The sequence below is a fragment of the Oncorhynchus nerka genome, linkage group LG24 (assembly GCF_034236695.1).
Source record: "Oncorhynchus nerka isolate Pitt River linkage group LG24, Oner_Uvic_2.0, whole genome shotgun sequence".
Classification (NCBI taxonomy): Eukaryota; Metazoa; Chordata; class Actinopteri; order Salmoniformes; family Salmonidae; genus Oncorhynchus; species Oncorhynchus nerka.
This window is the reverse complement of record NC_088419.1, coordinates 60,546,144-60,567,397: the sequence shown is the minus strand read 5'-3', so window position 1 is coordinate 60,567,397 and position 21,254 is coordinate 60,546,144. Positions and strand designations below refer to the sequence as shown.

At 42.2% G+C, this 21,254-nt stretch overlaps 1 protein-coding gene across 2 annotated transcripts in view; it reads left to right on the top strand.

The window, feature by feature from the left end:
• The first annotated feature begins 267 nt into the window (after window positions 1–267).
• LOC115108338 (TLE family member 5-like) overlaps window positions 268–21,254 on the top strand; it is a 35,601-nt gene continuing 14,614 nt past the window's right edge. Inside the window, exons 1-2 of one of the 2 annotated variants that reach the window (XM_029632542.2) lie at window positions 268–896; window positions 1,150–1,229. In XM_029632542.2, coding sequence (XP_029488402.1) covers window positions 1,203–1,229 — 27 coding nt within the window. In that variant the 5' untranslated portion in view covers window positions 268–896; window positions 1,150–1,202. Of the gene's footprint in view, window positions 1,230–21,254 lie in introns of both variants that reach the window. The other variant, XM_029632543.2, reaches the window with a different exon arrangement.

The following is a 21,254-nucleotide window of genomic DNA, read 5'->3' as shown; positions in this document are numbered from 1 at the left end:
GTTCACTTTATGTTCCCTTCCACGAGGGGCGCTAGTTCTTTAGCCTTCCAATGGGATGATTTTTGGGCATGTTCAGAAGTGAAACGTTGTAGAAAGTTTCAGATAGAAAAACATTTTCTAGAACGCTGTTCCAATTGACAAAGGGAGAATCTCAATTACGTACCCTCGCGTCCTCTCTCCTCGCCGCCTCAAACCCCATTGGAGGAGAAAGGGGTTGGACCTCTGGCTTGCTTATTCGATGAGTTTTGAAGAGGCTAGGATAGAGGACGCGAGGAGGCTTCAATTGACATTCCCCCATAGAATATGATTTGTTCTGTGCGTTCGAGTTCTACGTTGGGTTTTTTGTAACGTCGCACCTTGCCCCAGGAATGGAATGTCTTCAGCCCCGCAACTGCCATACATTGACTGTTCGGCTAGGGCTCTGCAAGATACTGAAGCTGAGCGAGTGTATCATTTAAAGTTTCCTACGCGATTTGTTATTGTAATGATTAACGCGTAAATAGTTGTATTGCGACAACTGTTTACTCGTACTACTTGGTATTTTTTTGGTTGTTGTGAAGAAACGGTGAGGATTCAACTTCAGCGAATCCGGAGGTCCATTTTGTTATTTTTGCGAACCAAGCTGTTTTTTCCACTGAAGCTTTTATGGTGTTAGCGGACATAGAGCTCGTCGGCTTTGTTGCGTTTGCTAAAATACACGGCGAATGAAGATTGAACAAAACAAACCACGACAAGACATATCAATATAGGTGTTAGCTATATGCATATTATATTTAGCTAGTACGTAAGCTAACGTGACCTAGCTAGCTACTACAGTCTGAAAGCTAGCAACAGTGATGAATCATTTTGAGCGACAGCCTTTGAAGAATTAAGCGAGGACCGTTCAAATGGTTGAGGTTTGTAGCTAGTTCATCAACAAAGAGAGAACGAAATTAAATCAGGTGACTAATAACGTTAGGCTACCTCTGTCGAAAGATCTACACCTGGACAAACATATCATATTAGTTAGCTAACGCCAACTGCATCACCAATTTTGGGACAAGAGCTAACTAGCTATCTGGTCAGCTCGTGCGATTCTTGGCTAGATTCAAGCTTGCAAATACGGACAAAGAGGACCAACGTAAGCAAATATTTTTTTTCCGCATTTAGAATCTTCCTCATTCATCGTATTTGGAAAGGAAAACAATAAACAAGGAATTGACATGATGTTTCCACAATCCAGACATTCAGTAAGTGGGTTTAATTTAATATTCAGACGCACTTAGTTTTTTTGTGATTATTTTCTGCACTGAACTTGTTTGTGTGCGCGTGCTAGTTACATTGTATCACGCTAGGTATATACAAGGAGCGAGACCGTTACTTTGTATTATATCAAAGGTTTTTGACATGACAAGTGTTTTTATGCCCTCGGCATGTCACTACACCAAGAGAAAAGGATTGCCAAATGTCGTTTCAGCTCTGAATTAAACAAACACCCCCTGGGGTAATTTGATTACCAAACCAGATAGTTACTCATGCGTAACCACCAGCGTTCCTTATTTTGCCTATTTACTTGTGCTCACACATTTGCATACCTATGTTGAATGGGATTTCACAGGTTGTTCTTTTACACTAATTCATAATCATGCTCATATCCAGGTTTTTGCATCAAACATCAGTGAAACAATTCCAAGAGTAGTTCTGTTCAGTACAGAATCAACATGATTTGCATTGTAAATTAATTTGGATTGCAAGCCAGATGGGTAATGTAACTAGAGAGAAGGGCTTCTACGCTTGTGTCTAAAGTAAAATAGCCAAACAAAGTCATGCATGCAGTGGAGAGGTGACTTGCACAGGGAGCCCCAAATTATGACATTGAAGAAGTTGGGACTCTGCAGGGATGGTACAGGTACTACTTTCCCAACTGTCTTATTTCGACCTTGAAATCAACCTCAGATTTGCTTTGGAGATGCTGGGTGAGAGCTTATCAACTTTCCCCAAAAGTTCTCATTGACTTGCACAAAAGTGCCTTCCATAGCAACATTCAAGGATTAACAAGCCCTTCATTTTACCCTCTGAGGGAGACTTGGTTCGTGTCCAATGTTGATTAAACTTCAGAAATCAGAACTGCCAGTGACCTATAATTTGATGTTAGTTCCTTTGACAATGACTGATGTCTACGTGATTCTCTTGACCAGGGGTGGGAAACTCCAGTCCTTGGGGGCCGGAGTGGTGTCGCACTTTTTCCTCATCCCTAGCAAACACAGCTGACTTAAACGGAACAAAAATATAAATGCAACATACAATAATTTCACTTTACTGAGTTACAGTTCGTATAAGGAAATAAGTCATTGAAATAAATGCGTTGGGCCATAATCTGTGGATTTCGGATAGATGAATATCTGTATTCACAGTTGTTGGTCGCATAGCTTTAAAAAAAAAAAAAATAGGTGCATGGATCAGAAAACAAGTCAGTATCTGGTGTGACCATTTGCCTCATGCAGTGCAACACATCTCCTTCACATGTAGTTTGTCAGGCTGTTGATTGTAGCCTGTGGAATGTTGTCCCATTCCTCTTTTAATGGCTGTGCGAAGTTGCTGGATGTTGTTGTGAACTGGAACACGCTGTTGTACATGTCAATCCAGAGCATCCCAAACATGCTTAATGGGTGACATGTCTGAGTATGCAGGCCATGGAAGAACTGGGACATTTTCAGCTTCCAGGAATTGTGTACAGATCTTTGCGATGTGGGGCCATGCATTATCATGCTGAAACATGAGGTGATCGCGGTGGATGAATAGCACTACATTGGGCCTCCGGATCTTGTCCCGGTATCTCTGTGCTTTCAAATTGCCATTGATAAAATGCAATTTTGTTCGTTGTCTGTAGCATTTACCCCACCGCCACCATGGGGCACTCTGTTCACAATGTTGACATCAGCAAACCGCTCGCCCACACGACGCCATACATGTGGTCTGCTGTTGTGAGGCCAATTGGCTGTACTGCCAAATTCTCTAAAATTATGTTGGAGGCAGCTTAAGTGAACATTCCTGCAGTCAGCATGCCAATTTAATGTCCCCAGCACAAGGTGCACCTGTGTAATGATCATGCTATTTAATCAGTTTCTTGATATGCTGCACCTGTCAAGTGGATATATCTTGGCAAATGAGAAATGTGTGCACAATTTGCGAGAAATAAGCTTTTTGTGTGTATGGAACATTTCTGGGATATTTTATTTCATCTCATAACATGGGACCAACACTTTACATGTTGCGTTTTATATTTTTATTCTGCATTTGCATTCTAAACTGAAGATCATGAATAGTTGATTATTGGAGTCGAGTGTGTTAGCTGGGGCAAAAGTATACCTCCATTAAGGCCCATGAGGACTGGAGTTACCCATCCCTGCTCTTGACAATAAAATACATAAGTGAAGTGTCCATCTACCGGAGTATCCAGAATAATAATGAAGGGTAGAGCTGGTACTGGCTTGTGATTCATGGCCTGCAACCCAAATGTAGCAGGTCCATGTTGTTCCTTGACGTTGGTAATGGAACACATATTTGCTAGCATGAAAACAAGTAACTCTGGTGGTCGGGTGCCTTTGATGACTGGAATAGGCCATCATCCAGTTTATTTCCCAAATCCCAAGTATCCATGGTAACAAACTTTGGTCTATGGAAAACGCAGGCTCTCTCCCCATGGTCACACAACTGACACATTTGTCTATTCATTTAGGTAAAAAATAAATACTGCAGTAAACATCAATTTTTTAAATGTTCACATCACTCGTGCTAAACTGAGCTCAAATATGAATAAAATGTGGGTTGACACAATTTTATTTATTTATTTAACCAGGTGGGCCAGTTCAGAAGTTCTTTGCAGGACTATTATGTTGCCACGGTGCACTTGCTCCATATCAGTGATTTGTCGTCGCCAGTTCTAACACAGAAGGGGTAAGGGTTGTTTCCTCAGGCTAGAGCCTGTATGTCCCATGACATGAATGGTGTGCCTTTTTGCATCAGCCAGTGCAGCCACGGCATGCAGCTCTGTTCTGAGGCTGGCGTTGTCTGCGAGGACCGCTCCTGCCACTTCACACCTCATCAGTGTGCAGAGGAGAAGTGAAGAGCTTGTAATTGTGTGAGATCTTACTGGCTCCCCATCGCACTCTCCAGAATCCTTCCGCTGACTGAGTTAGACTCTGCATTAGAGTTCAACCTGATTACAGTTGGTGGGTTGTCTCCCAATGTCTCTCACCCTCATCAGGAGTGGAACAGCTTGTGTGATAGGCCTGCAACCCAAAGCTATCTTCTATAATGAAAATAAATACCCATGCTAGCATACTACGTACTTAAACGGTATACTATGGACTCAACTTTTTATACTATGTAGCACAGTACCGTTTTGATAAAAAAGAAGCCATGCAGTAGCTCCTCCCGACTGGCTGAGTAGGTGGGGCAGGCCGAGGTGTGGGTGAATTTTTCCAAATTCAACAGACATGCATCGCATTAACCAGCCTTTTAATGGCCCATTTTCCAATTCGATTAATTGCTCTAAACTCTGAATAGAATGAGAATTCTAGGCCTAATCAGGCTGGTTATAGGCAGACTATCACATTCAACCTATACCATAGCCCATCTGCTATTTAAAAAAGGACTGAAGATAGAACAGATCATTTGGTTCCATTTCAACATTTATTTGTGAAACCAAAGCGCTGTAACATAAATTAAATCAAATAGCCTAATATACACACCTTAACTTTTCAAATGTTCAAATCAAAGGCACAGGAACGTGGACAGTCGAGTCCATCGCAAATTCAGAACCGCTGGACAACAACAATACAATAAAGCACTGATCATTGGGAACAAGATCAGAATGACGGCTACGGCTTGATACATTAATTAAATAAGTAGCCTGCAAACTAAAACAATCCATATGTTCAAATCAGAAGGCCTGATTTAACATGCCATTAATAACGCAGCCACATCCTGAGTACCTGTTACCGACACATTCAAAAATTAAGATTGTTTAGTATTTAGTTCAAACGGTCTAAGGCCAAGAGAACAAACGCTTTTCAATGAGAACAGGAATCCACTTTGGGTTAAAAAATAATAATTTTAAAACACTTATTTTCAAAGATGTAGCCTACGATGCAATACTTGTGATCATTGTAAGGAGAACAAAAACTACTTGGTGCATATTTGAACACCACACATTCAGCATCTTCCCAATATAAGTGGCCTAGTGTTGGCTACTTGAAGAGAACTAGGGCCTATCACGCGCAGCCCACCTCTTCCAATGCATCGTGGGAAAGTGTGCATTGAATTCTACCAGATGGCAGAAATTAGTTTAACTTTCTGACATTTGAACCATACTCGATTTAAAACATTTTTAAAAATCATACACTATTAAACATTTTCGCATACTGATAATGCCTCATGCACTATTACGTTGTTTCCTGCAATTCATTAATTTCGGAAGGGCATCCCTATATCTAATTGATCAGCTGTTGTCATTTTAAAGTATACTCTTTTCAAAATGTCGCGTACTATTAAACTTTTTTGCATACTCAAACGACTTACTATTTTAGGACGCAAGTATGGGTATTCGGATACGACCACTGACTTCTACCCTCATAACAAACTGGTGTTAAACAGAGCTTCCAATAAATATCACATATATTGAACAAAAATATAAATGTAACATGCACAATTTCCCCCCATTTTTATTTTTACTGAGTTACAGTTCAGAAAAGAAAATCAGTCAGTTGAATTAAATTATTTAGGCCTTAATCTATGGATTTCACACAAAAAAGCTTTTCCCCACAAAAAGGCTTATTATAGACAGAAATACTCCTCAGCACCCCCCTCCTACTATCCCGCAGGTAGAGATCCTAAGCTGGTGGTCTGCGGTTGTGATGCTGGTTAGATATACTGCCAAATTCTCTAAAATGACGTTGGAGGTGGCTTATGGTAGCGAAATCGACATGAAATGCTCTGGCAACAGCTCTGTTGGACATTTCTGCAGTCAACATGACAAATGCATGCTCCCTCAACTTGAGACATTTGTGGCATTGTGTTGTGACAAAACTGCATATTTTAGTTGCCTTATTGTTGTCTGCAGCACAAGGTGCACCTGTGTAATGTTCATGCTGTTTAATCAACTTCTTGATATGCCACACCTGTCAGGTGTATGGATTGTCTTGGCAAAGTAGAAATGCTCAATAACAAGGATGTAAACCTTTTTTTTTTGCGTATGGAACATTTCTGTGATCTTTTATTTCAGTTCGTGAAACATGGGTCCAACACTGTACATGTTGCGCTTTGTATATTTGCATTTGTTGATTTAGCTAATAAATAAATACATTTAAAAAATAATTCTGGGATTCCATCCACTTTTCTGCAATTCCAATGACCCTAGGTTGGAGAAGATGCCTTGGTGCTGTAGCTAGCCAGTCATCTCTGATGTGGTGCACTGGCGTTCAGTCACCTTTACCAAGGTGAGAACCTGGCCATTTGTCACTCGTTTTCCCCCTAATCCAATTCAGTGCCCTTATGCTACTTGATTGGAGTATTAAGACCCAATCACAGGATTTAAAAACGTGGATTATGGATTTAGTGCGACGCTTTGTGAGAGCTACAGCAGTTGGTTCACCCTTGGAGCATAAGTAGTTAATGTTGCACCTCCACTCTGTGCTGCTGAAGCCCTCCTCAAATCAAACTGAACAGTGCTGCTGGCTGGGCTGCCACAGGCCCTGTGGTTGGAAATATGTGACAGCTATAGATATGACTGTCAGAGATTAGAACCGTCATGATGGAAGACTTAAACTGGAGCCTGACAGCGGAGATGGATCTCTCAAACTCACCCGGTTCAGAAATGCCTCAAAGGTGATTTAGCTCGGAGTGCTTAAAGCAGAGTGTTTCACCTTATATATTTTTCTAACTAGCCTAGTATATTCCATGTTATCATGGTAAATCAATTCAATTGAAGTTATTTTGCCTTCATCCCCCATGCAATTAAGGTGTTGTAATTGTAATGGATTTAAGAAACTGAATGTGCGTAGGATTCTTGCAGGAGTGTAGCAGTTACAGAACTATCACTCATCTTTCAAACCCCTGTTACCAGTGACAACGCCAGATGTTAGACCCAGGTGTATTTGCATACATTTGGTTGTAACACAGATAAACAAATGACAGATGATGGATTGTTGACAGATGACCCGGGGAAAAGATTAACACCATTCAAATAAGGAATATGCAAAATTTTTCCTAAAGAGCTCAGTCACTATAGTGTGTCAGTAGAATCCGTTGGTTTAAGTGAAGAAATCTTCATTTGGAAGTGGCTGCAGTCTGACCCAGATGTTTGCATTTACCATATTGTTTGGAGCTTGTTTAATCCTATGCATCTACAAAGCTGTTTCTGCTGTAAATAGGACCCACAGAACAGCGTGTAGCCGACACTGCTAAATGTAGTAGTATGGGAGTAAAATCTCACAAACCTATTGGCTGTGACTCACAAGTTTGCATGAGCACACACACACACACGCACGCACGCACATGTTCCCTGCTTGTTGCCCTTTATCATGCATTTCCTCCCAGATTTGATGTAGTGGTGGGAGGGATGGAAGGGAAGAGGGTGCACAGGCATTATTAAGCCCACTTGAATTAACAGAACAGCCCCCCAGCCTTTTCTCTAAAGCCTCCAGCTGGGGGAACTTAATCCCCATGGTCCCCTGTCTCGCCCATTAAACAAACTCCCTCCCACCCCTGCTCAATCGCTCTGTTACTCACACAGTGCACCACAAGCACACAGAGTGAACACACAAGGGCACCCTCTTCACCTGTCTCTAGCCAAAGCTGACATCCACTCGTCAATGCAGTAATGATTGCACACATATTTAAATTAACTCAAGGTTGCCTATGTCTTTCACACTTTCCTATACACAACGTCAATAACAAGGGGACAGACACTTGTACAAATTACACCGTTTATGCACGCATACACACAAATGTGTGGCCTCAAGGGTCTTATCTGCTTTTTGTTTCTGGGGAACAAATTGAATGTGGGGCTTGACACATACACAGCCAGCAGATGTCTGGGTCGTTAAGGGCAGAGTCGCTCATTAGCATGACAGAGGGCCCAGAGCACCACCTCCCCCACTCTGCGGGGGGCACAGCTATTGAGGGCAAGCCATGGGTCACAGGTGATATTGATTTTACTGGAGGGCCACACTGGCTGATTTTCAAATGACTGTTGGGTTGGGGGATTGGGACAGTCTCCAAGTCCCCATCATAAATACACACATTCTAAGCAGGGAAGGCATACACACCTCCCCTTTCTGTCAGTTCATACCTGCCAATTTTGGAAGACTAACACAAAAGATTGGTTCTGCCCCCCAAAAACAATTATTTCACAAATAGCCATTTCAGTAATTGCTGACTAGATGAAATGCGAGGACTAAGGCTAAAGAGTGTTTGAATATTTTACACATTTTAAGCAATGGAAAAGTAACATTTTTGGTGTTCTGATTTTAGGTCCTGGTTAGAATTACTTCTTAAATCCTCTGAGAAGTGAAAGAACCATAGCCTTGTTGAATGTGTGAAAAGCATTGCTATTGTGCTGCTGAGAGGATTGGTTCTGTTGGTTGTTATTCCAAGACTTGAAGATTGCATGGAGAGACACCTGTTATAGCCTTCCGCCCAGCACCTTTCTGACCACACTCTGTATGAGTGATGATTGTGTGTGGGTGGATTTTATGAGCCTCTGTTTTGTGTTCATAAATTATTGCATGCTTTGTGTGGGTTGGCCTTTTGTCTGTATACATTATTCCCGACGCTGCGAAAACTGTGAGAGAAAAGGACAAAGTGTAGGATGTTGGCAAGAGGGAGAAGCGGAGCATAAGGATGGTGTGTGTGTGTAGATGTGGTCTGTATGTGGGAGGAGGGAATATGGCGGGGGATTAAGTTTACTACAAGCATAACTCTGTTGATCTATGTGTGTGCACATGGGTGAAGTGGAATTTTCTTTGGAGTAGGGGAACACTTTTTGATAAAATTATATGCTTGCCGGTCCCACTCCCATTCATAAGGGGGCGATGGCAACATGTTTTTGATTTTTTTGTTGTTGATTTTGTGAAAACAAGGAAGTATCACCTTCCCTTGCTAGTCGAAGCTAGTGGCAGCCTGGCTAGCTGACGTTGGCCTGGCTAAAAACAGAGCAAGCTAGCCTTTTTAGATCTCCATGTGAAATGATCTGATTTATAATACAAAAATATGCCCTGGTTTGATGTGCTGCTTGTAGATTCATTCCCATATCAGCTAAAAATAGAACGTCATGTTTTGGTCATAGAGTAAAAAAGCACATGGCTAGCAAGTTGCCTATAGCAGGTTTTACCAATTCACAATAGCCTGTAATAACTAGTTATTACTTCTAAACAAAATACATTTTGGGGTGGATTCTTCTTGTTTGTTTTACTATTTGAACAGTTGAGATTATATTTGGTTGTCAATCCAAAATGGGCTACTTTGACGATTAGCCTAGAGATCAGATTAAGGAACCAAGCGACAACACTGCCCCCGCGGCTGCGAAAGGAATGATACTTTTTTACTTCCTGAAAATGCTCTGTATGTTGAATGCCGGAGTCTATTACAAAGGACCCGCCCCCTTTGTGACAAAACAACATTGCAACACTCTGAATCTTGCGTCTGCGTAGAGTTTGTGCCAAGCTTTAGAAGTGGAGCGGCAGCTGCATCAGTATTCAGAGGTGGCTGTGTGTGTGGGGGGGGGGGGGCCTGAGCAGCGCGCTGGCGCTGGGCTGGAACAAAGCGTCTCGGCGGGGGGGGGGGGGGGGTTTTGATTGCCAAACCCCTGTACAGGCCCCAGACCTGCCAGAACACAGGCACTGCAGAGCCCAGACAAGAGAATTAGCTGTACTCCCTCCTTTCACACAGGCAGGGCAAGAGGAAGACTGGAGCAACAAAACACCTCATCCTGGAGCTCTTTGAAAACCCCAGAGATCTACGGCAGGCAGCCCTCCCAGACTGAGCTGTACATGCCCAGGTGTAGGCTGTGGGTTGGCTGGGTCTAACTAGCCAGCTAGCTACGGTCATTGTTCCACAAATAGGAGTCAGTGCAGAGGGAGCATTTTAGGATGATCTGTCCACTTATTTTGGTTATCAACCAGGGAGTAATCTTAGTACCTCCCTTTTGGATCCATGTAAGTAATAACCTGGGTTTTTACAAGCAGGCATAACCGCACTCTCTGTAATCTCACAGCCTCCTTCACCAGGCCATTATTAATCTCTCCTATGGTTTCCCAAACCCGCAACCCTGTTTCCCAACTCGTGACATTGCTAATTTCCCCTTGCCTTGCAGTCTTCCTCGGCTTGTTGCAGTTCCTGTGCTTTTGTCCTGGCTTTTGTGGGTGTGTGTTTAGGGTTTAATATTTTCCTTTTTTAAATTTTTTTTTTTTACAAATGTTCCATCCAGAGAATAAATCACTTTTCGTCCGGATATCCCGGTATATCTCGCAACAACAGGAAGTGTCATTCAAAGGCATTATAAAGCATAGAAATATGTCTGGATTTGATTAGAGCTTTGATCAGCATGAACATTCCAACCTGATGCCCCCTGAACCTGATGAACCATATAATAAATACATTTTATGAGCACTACATTAACGACATTTACTGAGCCAAAACTCAAAAAAGCCCAAATGATCGTGCTGTTATCCAATACATATATGATATAGGCTACTGCACATTACGCACAACTGAAAAACATAAAAGCCCATAAATATGGCTAGCTATATGCTCTCTTGGGTAGATGAATGAAACTAGCTCCAGTAGGCTAATCTTTTTGTGTGAGCTGTTACTGTACTCTTGTATTATATGTACTGGGATTATGCACATTATTCAAACCATGATGAAGCAGAAGAGTACATGTGATCCTGGTGCAATACATGCGGCCTACAGTTACAAGTATAGGCTAGTGAATTTGTTTTTCATTTTGAAATGCAGTATATTAGGGCCTAACGCATATACGGTACCAGTCAAGTTTAGACAAACCTACTCATTCCAGGGTTTTTATTTTTACTACATGATTCCATATCTGTTATTTCATAGTTTGTCTTCACTATTATTCTACAATCTAGAAAATTGTAAACAAAAAAAAACAAAAATCTCTGGAATGAGTAGGTGTGTCAACTTTTGACTGGTACTGTATACCTTTCATAATATTTCCCCTCATGTTAGTAGCCTACCTCTTTCTCTCTATTGTTGCTAATGACATCCTTGAATAATATAGGACTAGAATTAGATGCAAAGGCTTTCACTTTTCTTCACAAAGATTGAATGGATATGGGTCTGAATAAATAACTGCTATAGCCTACCGCCATTGTGTGTTCGCTCTTCTTTCAAACTACCCATGAGTTCTATTGGCTGCTGTATTTAACGTTCTGCAAAAAATAATTGCATCCCTCTTTGAATAGTCTATTGGAATAAGAAATGCTTAAAAAATACATGTCTAGCAAGCTATTGTAGTGTAGCATTTCCTGCATGGGACTCGAAGAGCTAAAGAGTATTTTCTTTAAGGAGAGACCAGCAGAATACAGGTGGTTGCGTATTGCGCAAGAGACAGAGGCTGTAAGTTAAAAGCTTATTATGCATAACCCATCATTCATTATCTAAAAATACAAGGCTGATACTGCATTGAATGTATTACCTGAAAGAGGGTGTGTGTGTGTGTATATGAGAGAGAGAGAGCTACAGTTGCTACAGAGCGCTACAGTTGAAGTCGGAAGTCTACATACACCTTAGCCAAATACATTTAAACTCAGTTTTCCACAATTCCTGACATTTAATCCTAGTAAAAAATTCCCTGTTTTAGGTCAGTTAGGATCACCACTTGATTTAAAAAATGTGAACTGTCAGAATAACAGTATAGTGATTTATTTCAGCTTTTATTTCTTTCATCACATTCCCAGTGGGTCAGAAGTTTACATACACTCAATTAGTATTTGGTAGCATTGCCTTTAAATTGTTTAACTTGGGTTAAACGTTTCGGGTAGCCTTCCACAAGCTTCCCACAATAAGTTGGGGGAATTTTGGCCCATTCCTCCTGACAGAGCTGCTGTAACGGAGTCAGGTTTGTAGGCCTCCTTGCTCGCACACGCTTTTATAGTTCTGCCCACACATTTTCAATGATATTTAGGTCAGGGCTTTGTGATGGCCACTCCAATACCTTGACTTTGTTGTCCTTAAGCCATTTTGCAACAACTTCGGAAGTATGCTTGGGGTCCTTGTCCATTTGGAAGACCCATTTGCGACCAAGCTTTAACTTCTTGACTGATGTCTTGAGATGTTTCTTCAATATATCCACATAATTTTCCTGCCTCATGATGCCATCTATTTTGTGAAGTGAACCAGTCCCTCCTGCAGCAAAGCACCCCCACAACATGATGCTGCCACCCCGTGCTTCACAGTTAGGATAGTGTTCTTCAGCTTGCAAGCCTCCCCTTTTTCCTCCAAACAATTTTATTTTTGTTTCATCAGACAAGAGGATTTTTTTTCTGAGGTCTGATTTCTTTTGATTTTCCCATGATGTCAAGCAGAGGCACTAACAGACTTGCCAAAACTATAGTTTGTTAACAAGACATTTGTGGAGTGGTTGAAAAACAAGTTTTAATGACTCCAACCTAAGGGTATGTAAACTTCCGACTTCAACTGTACATACATACATACATCCCACTTTCACACTTCCTCTGTCACACACAGCTCAAAAATGTAGGACAATTCCTCATTTCATTCTGCCCCAGTCCTTTGAGATGCATTAAAAAACGTTGTGCTCTGGTGGGGCAATAGAGACAGTCTTCATGGGATTCATCTTTTCAGGAAATTGTCATCCTTTCCTCCCCCTGTCCAGCCCACAGACTTAAAAAAATAAAAATAATAATCATACAATCCGAGTTAAATCTACTCTCCATGGTCTCCTGAGTGGCACTGCATCACAGGCACTGCATCACAGTGCTAGCTGTGCCACTAGAAATTCTGGGTACGAGTCCAGGCTCTGTCACAGCCGGCCGCGACCCAGAGACCCATGGGGCGGTTCACAATTGGCCCAGCGTCGTCTAGGTTAGGGGAGGTTTTGGCTGGCAGTGATGTCCTCTTCCAATCGCGCACTAGCGACTCCTGTGGCGGGCCAGGCGCAGTGCATGCTGACACAGTCGCCAGGTGTACGGTGTTTCCTCCAACACATTGGTGCGGCGGGCTTCCCCGCTTTGTGTCAAGAAGCAGTGCGGCTTGGTAGGGTTGTGATTCAGAGGATGCATGGCTCTCGACCTTCGCCTCTCCCAAGTCCGTATGGGAGTTGCAGCCATGAGACAAGACTAACTACCAATTGGATACCACAAAATTGGGGAGAAAAGGGGGGGGGGGGATGTACAAAATCAATAAATCTGCTCTCCACCATAATGTCTATCTTTAACAAGGATTACAAACCCAATCCTATGTTTCTGCTCAGCAGATCAGACCACAAAGGCAGGAGAGTGTGATTAATCTGTGGGAGTGGCTGTGCTTCACGCATGCACACACACACCGACAATAACACCGGGTATCATCAGAAAACATCCTCCTCAGTGTAAATCCTGCCTGAGGGGAACAGCAGTGTGGGGATTGCATTTCCTGCATCTCCGGCTCCCTGTTTACATCGACACTGGAGAGAGAGCGTGAGAGGGCAAGCGAGAGAGGGGTTTGTTCTGAATCCCCACATTCAGGGTGGAACCAAACCAGCAGGGAATCTCTCAAATGGGTAATTAGAGGGAAAAGGAAATGATACAATGCAAATCTGTATTAGAACTTCATATGGATTCATGAACATTAAACCTGCACACAAACCTACCTAAAACACAAAACCAACTACAATGAAACAGTACCAGTTTACTACCTAGGATGAACCCATATAGGAACCCATCGCACATAGACCTACATAACAAAGAATATATCTGTAGGTGCTACAAAGCAAACATTGGTGTCATATGTATAAAAAATACCATTCTATGACTTAAATTTGGTTTCATGAGGAATCACCCTGATCTGCTTGTAGAGCCACTGTACCCAGTGAGCAGAGAGACAGAGGTCTGACTTGCTCAGGGCCAGGCCAACCCATGCATGTTAGGGGCTGAGGAATTGGATTGTCTCTTCAGCATTGGACTGGGCTTTAGATACAGCAACAGGGAGCCTAATCCTGTTTGGGCCAGGAATTTGATTTTGATTATTATCTCCATGGACCAGGCCGGGCTTACCCCCATTCCTGAGATGCGGTTATCCCCCACCCTGAGCCCAGCTGATTTGACCTTGTTAAGACGCTTTAAAGGAGATTATTCTACTCTTATCACTTCTAGTGAAGTGCACTCGCAAACAGACTGCAAGGCAGGCCAAGCATGGCAGTCAAAACACACACACATAACGCATGGGCATGGAGGGCATACCAGCACACACACACACAAAACACATGGGAGGGCACACACACATTAGGGTTGAATAACAGGAACCCGGTTACCAAGAGTTACCGCCCAAAACCACTCCCTTTTCCTGGGATAAAAAACTGAGAAACGGGTGAATTATAATACATACACATGTGGAGTGGTTAAAAAACAAGTTTTAATGACTCCAACCTAAGTTTATGTAAACTTCCGACTTCAACTGAATGTACAGTACCAGTCAAAAGTTTGACACCTACTCATTCAAGGGTTTGTTGTTATTTTTTACTGTTTTCTACATTGTAGAATAATGGTGAAGACATCACAACTATGAAATGACACATATGGAATCATGTAGTAACCAAAAAAGTGTTAAAATTATTTGGTTATATTTTAGATTCTTCAACGTAGCCACCTTTTGCCCTTATGACAGCTTTGCACACTCTTGGCATTCTCTCAACCAGCTTCACCTGGAATGCTTTTCCAACAGTCTTGAAGGAGTACCCACATATGCTGAGCACTTGTTGGCTGCTTTTCCTTCAGTCTGCGGTCCAACTCATCCCAAACCATCTCAATTGGGTTGAGGTTGGGTGATTGTGGACACCAGGTCATCTGATGCAGCACCGCATCACTCTCCTTCCTCAGGCCCTTACACAGCCTGGAGGTGTATTGGCTCATTGTCCTGTTTAAAGCAAATGATAGTCCCACTAAGCACAAACCAGATGGGATGGCCTATCGCTGCAGAATGCTGTGGTAGCCATGCTGGTTAAGTGTGCCTTTGAATTCTAAATAAATCATTGACAGTGTCACAAGCAAAGCGCCCCACACCATCACACCACCACCATGCTTCATGGTGGGAACCACACATGCAGAGATCATCCATTCTCCTACTCTGCGTCTCACAAAGACACGGCAGTTGGAACCAAAAATCTCACATTTGGACTCATCAGAGCAAATTTCCACTGGTCTAATGTCCATTGCTTGTGTTCCTTGGCTCAAGCAAGTCTCTTCTTATTATTGATGTCCTTTAGTAGCCCGATTCACACAGTCTTCTCTGAACAGTTGATGTCTGTTACTTGAACTCTGTGAAGCATTTATTTTTGACGCAATTTCTGAGGCTGGGAACTAATGAACATATCCTCTGCAGAGGTAACTCTTCCTTTCCTGTAGCGGTCCTCATGAGAGCCAGTTTTGAAGAAACTTGAAAACGTCTACATTTTCTGTATTGACTGACCTTCATGTCTTAAAGTGATGATGGACTGTTGTCTCTCTTTGCTTATTTGAGCTGTTCTTGCCATAATATGGGCTATTTGGTAAAGGACCATCTTCTGTATACCACCCCTACCTTGTCACAACACAACTGATTGGCTCAAATGCATTAAGAAGGAAAGAAATTCCCCAAATGAACTTTTAACAAGGCACACCTGTTAATTGAAATGCATTCCAGGTGACTACCTCATGAAGCTGGTTGAGAGAATGCCGAGAGCGTACAACGCTGTCATCAAGGCAAATGGTGGCTACTTTGAAGATTCTCAAATACATATACAGTGGGGCAAAAAAGTATTTAGTCAGCCACCAATTGTGCAAGTTCTCCCACTTAAAAAGATGAGGCCTGTAATTTTCATCATAGGTACACTTCAACTATGACAAACAAAATGAGAAAGAAAATCCAGAAAATCACATTGTAGGATTTTTAATGAATTTATTTTCAAATTATGGTGGAAAATAAGTATTTGGTCACCTACAAACAAGCAAGATTTCTGTCTCTCACAGACCTTTAACTTCTTCTTTAAGAGGCTCCTCTGTCCTCCACTCGTTACCTGTTTGAACTTGTTATCAGTTTAAAAGACACCTGTCCACATCCTTAACAGTCACACTCCAAACTCCACTATGGCCAAGACCAAAGAGCTGTCAAAGGACACCAGAAACAAAATTGTAGACCTGCACCAGGCTGGGAAGACTGAATCTGCAATAGGTAAGCAGCTTGGTTTGAAGAAATCAACTGTGGGAGCAATTATTAGGAAATGGAAGACATACAAGACCACTGATAACCTCCCTCGATCTGGGGCTCCACGCAAGATCTCACCCCGTGGGGTCAAAATGATCACAAGAACGGTGAGCAAAAATCCCAGAACCACACGGGGGGACCTAGTGAATGACCTGCAGAGAGCTGGGACCAAAGTAACAAAGCCTACCATCAGTAACACACTACGCCGCCAGGGACTCAAATCCTGCAGTGCCAGACGTGTCCCCCTGCTTAAGCCAGTACATGTCCAGGCCCGTCTGAAGTTTGCTAGAGAGCATTTGGATGATCCAGAAGAAGATTGGGAGAATGTCATATGGTCAGATGAAACCAAAATATAACTTTTTGGTAAAAATTCAACTCGTCGTGTTTGGAGGACAAAGAATGCTGAGTTGCATCCAAAGAACACCATACCTACTGTGAAGCATGGGGGTGGAAACATCATGCTTTGGAACTGTTTTTCTGCAAAGGTACCAGGACGACTGATCCGTGTAAAGGAAAGAATGAATGGGGCCATGTATCGTGAGATTTTGAGTGAAAACCTCCTTCCATCGGCAAGGGCATTGAAGATGAAACGTGGCTGGGTCTTTCAGCATGACAATGATCCCAAACACACCGCCCGGGCAACGAAGGAGTGGCTTCGTAAGAAGCATTTCAAGGTCCTGGAGTGGCATAGCCAGTCTCCAGATCTCAACCCCATAGAAAATCTTTGGAGGGAGTTGAAGGTCCGTGTTGCCCAGCAACAGCCCCAAAACATCATTGCTCTAGAGGAGATCTGCATGGGCCAAAATACCAGCAACAGTGTGTGAAAACCTTGTGAAGACTTACAGAAAACATTTGACCTCTGTCATTGCCAACAAAGGGTATATAACAGTATTGAGATAAACTTTTGTTATTGACCAAATACTTATTTTCCACCATCATGTGCAAATAAATTTATTAAAAATCCTACAATGTGATTTTCTGGATTTTTTTTCTAATTTTGTCTGTCATAGTTGAATTGTACCTATGATGAAAATTACAGGCCTCTCTCATCTTTTTAAGTTTTAGAACTTACAAAATTGGTGGCTGACTAAATACTTTTTTGCCCCACTGTATATATTTTTGTAACACTTTTTTTGGTTACTATATGATTCCATATGTGTTATTTTGTGGTTTTGATGTCTTCACTATTCTACAGTGTCAAAAATAGTAAAAATAAAGATAAACCCTTGAATGAGTAGGTTTGTTCAAACTTTTGACTGGAACTGTGTGTGTGTGTGCATGTTTCATTCCAATACTAGGTGTTATCTTCACAGGCAGCAGAGCATCTTTATGGAGGCTTATGTCCTCTCTCTGAATTGAGACGTGCTTACCTCACACACTTGGGCCAATACATACACACACGCGGGTGCACGCATTTTACACCCGCGCAGAGCAGGCACCTTTTTTCGTCACACCAGATGGCATGTGTCACCGTATTACGGCAGTATTTCATTAACATTATGTGCATCCATCTGTTGTGTGCTTGGAGGCCCCACAGAGCTTTTTCATTTTGGTCACTTTACAGCACTGCACCACCAACAGTAGGCCCAGCCATACTGCATGTTTATATAGCCTAGAGTACTTCAAAGGTTGCATGTGGGTGAGGCTAAAGGTCAGAGGCCTGCATATGTGGGGTGCTCGGGCATAGATTATCCATTATATTTAATAGATGTGGCTGCTCTAACAATTAAAATACACGTCTTCAAAGATTGAAGGCAGTTGGGAGGAGGTGAGATCAGGTGGGTCTATTCTAGCCAATTAGAGGGCAGATACGCGTGTGAACAACTGATAAAGTTGTTTTTTCAAAGTTGCCAGGATGTGACGTGTTCCTCTTGTCAGTGCACTCGTAACAACCTAAGCATTACAACACGTATATTCGATCAAATAAGCCTCACATAGAAAATAAGCCAATACATGTTTTGTTGACCGAATTCCACATACTCATTTGGCCATACAAAAACTTCTGGCTTGGTGAAAATTGTGAAAAAAATACCAATAAAGGCCACCTGCTGTAAAGACCGAAAGACGGGGCCCCTCGCTTTGCCACTTCTTCATTGGCTCGAGGCAAAAGTGGCTCCTTACCATAGATCTAGGATCGGATTACCCTACCTCAAACCCTAACATTAACCATTAGGAGATAAAATATCTGACCCTGTATCTGTGGTTAAAGGGCAACTCCTACCTGCTCCGGGTTGGAGCTGTGTTCGGAGTGAGGCTGATGTGGGAGGAACTTGTGTGGGAGGAACTTATGGGAAGAAACACTGGGGGCCCTCACTCCCTCTTACTTTCTCTCTCTCGTTCCCTTTCTCTCTCTCTGCACTGGAATGCTCCACCTGAGGCTATTGACTCAAAGAACCTTTGGTATTTTAAACGTTTGCATACTGTGCTAAACACTGAGGAAACCAGATCACCCCCAACTCTGTCTGGGGGCTACCAGCAGGGCCAGGCTGACTTCAGTGGTGCTGCAGGTCTGGGGCGGGAAGAGCTGCGAACAACCAGCTGGTGTTTTGCCCCTAAGTGCCTTTTGTTGACACAGGCATGGTCTTGTGTAGGCAACATAGCTGCTATTTGCTCTCTCTTTGCCACGGTTGGCTGGATGGATAGATAATGTTAGAGGTTAGAGCTCTTGGAACTTGAAGTCTGTCGGATAGGCTTGTGTAGAGATTTTGCTTAGTTATAATGATAATGGATTAGGCCTACTTATATCTAGCAGTTTTCACTTGGTCGCCAAGTGTTTTGATTTGCAAGTAAGGAAATGTGTAGCTTAGCATTTAGCCTAACTTTTTTCCCTAGATTGTTAGAATACTGGCTATCAAAAGTCAGGAAATCTTTAAGTTATGGGAAAATTTGGCAAACCCTCATGTATCAGTCTGTCAGATCTGGAACTGGCCGTGTGCTTTTAGGAAAAGGTGTCTACTATTAGACTACCACCTATCATCACAGTATCTACAGGCAGCCAGAGTGTGCCTTCCATTTTTTTAAATCTTTTTTTTCCCAACACATTTCTCAGAACCTTTTAAGATCCATAATTTTTAGTGCCTGTGTTGCATTATTGAAATCAGAGGGGATATTAATTTGTATTTTGAAATGTTCTAAGCGTTGTCCAAAATCCCAATGGAGTGAGATTTTAAGGAAATTCCCGTAATGTCCTGATGGCATAGCAACTGCTCCATTTGGCTGCTGCTCAGCACTCACAAGACAGTTGCCTGCCCTGCACAGACAGCTGATAACCCACATTACAAGATTTTGGCGATGAACGGCGGCGTGTATTCATGAATGCCAAATATTTGACCAATAAAAAAAAAAATCACCTCTTCATCATTTTCTGTCCATTAGCAAGTGACTGAATCTCACCGGAGAAATCATCCAACCGAGGGAAACAGCGCCCCTCTCCCAACATGTGTAGCCCATGTATCTGATGCTGTCTGGACCAAAAGAGTATGGCATGTTGCGGCTGTAGCATGTTGCGCATCTAGTGGAAAGTCTTCCCAGAAGAGTGTAGGCTGTTATAGCAGAAAAGGGGGGGACCAACTTCATAATAATGCTCATGATTTTGGAATGAGATGTTCGACGAGCAGGTGTCCACAACGTTTTGGTCATGTAGTGCCAGATGATTTGAAGTTCAATCTGTAGCCTAGCCCTTTTAGGCTGACGTTAACTAGCTAGCTAACTAACAGAGCCATAGACCGTTTTGTCAACATGAAAGAGAGGAGGACTGCATTGCCGTTCAACTAGTCAACAAGTAGGGTGAGTAAAAAAAAAAATGTTTTGCTTGCACGCACACAGAAATAAGTACTATAGACAGCCACAGAATATTTAGCAACAGTGATTGGACAAAATAGTTTTTGATGTCCTTTTTAAGTTTGTTTTCAGTGTATTAAACTAAGCATATAGCCTTGATTTGACGTTTTAAATGTTTAAATTGAAATTGTTCTGAAGTAGCGGCGGAAATGCTCATGTTGTCTTTGTGCTGACTTGTGTTGTGTAGTCTGTGGTTCTAAGATCAGTAGTTTAGTAAACTGTCAAACATTAACGAACTTGACCATGTTGCAGGTCATAACTGTTTGTTACATCCAATAATTGCTTTGTGTACTTCACCAGACAGGTGTTGTTCTTCGGTTTTGTGATGAAACAAATGTATATTTAGTTGAATTTATTCCGCCACTGTGTGACTATTTTTGTTGTCATGGCCTTATCGTATATAACGCTGGCGTATGAATGGATGGGTTATAGAGCAAACAACGCAATTATCACAACGAAGGCTGTAATATGGATTTCTTTACATCGAGACTTCCGGGGAGGCTTGCAATGCTGACCCGGCTGGGGTTTGAGAAGTGAACAATTATTCGTTAGTTAATTTTCTTGAAAGGTAAGGGCACAACCTAGATTAGAGCCAATTTCTTAAATAGCTGAACATGTTAGTACTCCAACCTCCTGAAAGTGACAAACTGACACGTTTTCATTTTCGTCACAAAAAAAAACGTTTTATCAAATAAGTGCCTTTGATTTGACGGCCTGCACATACGCAGTTCTGCGCGAGACAACCGTTAGACCTGATTAAGTGTTTCTGCACATGAGTTTAGCTAGCCAATGTGACAATGATCGGGGATTTATATCATACTGTATGTACTGTTTTTGGCTTCATCATTCATTGACATACTGTACGTTGGCATCGGATGTTTTATTTTTTTAATTGTATTTCACCTTTATTTAACCGGGTAGGCTAGTTGAGAACAAGTTCTCATTTGCAA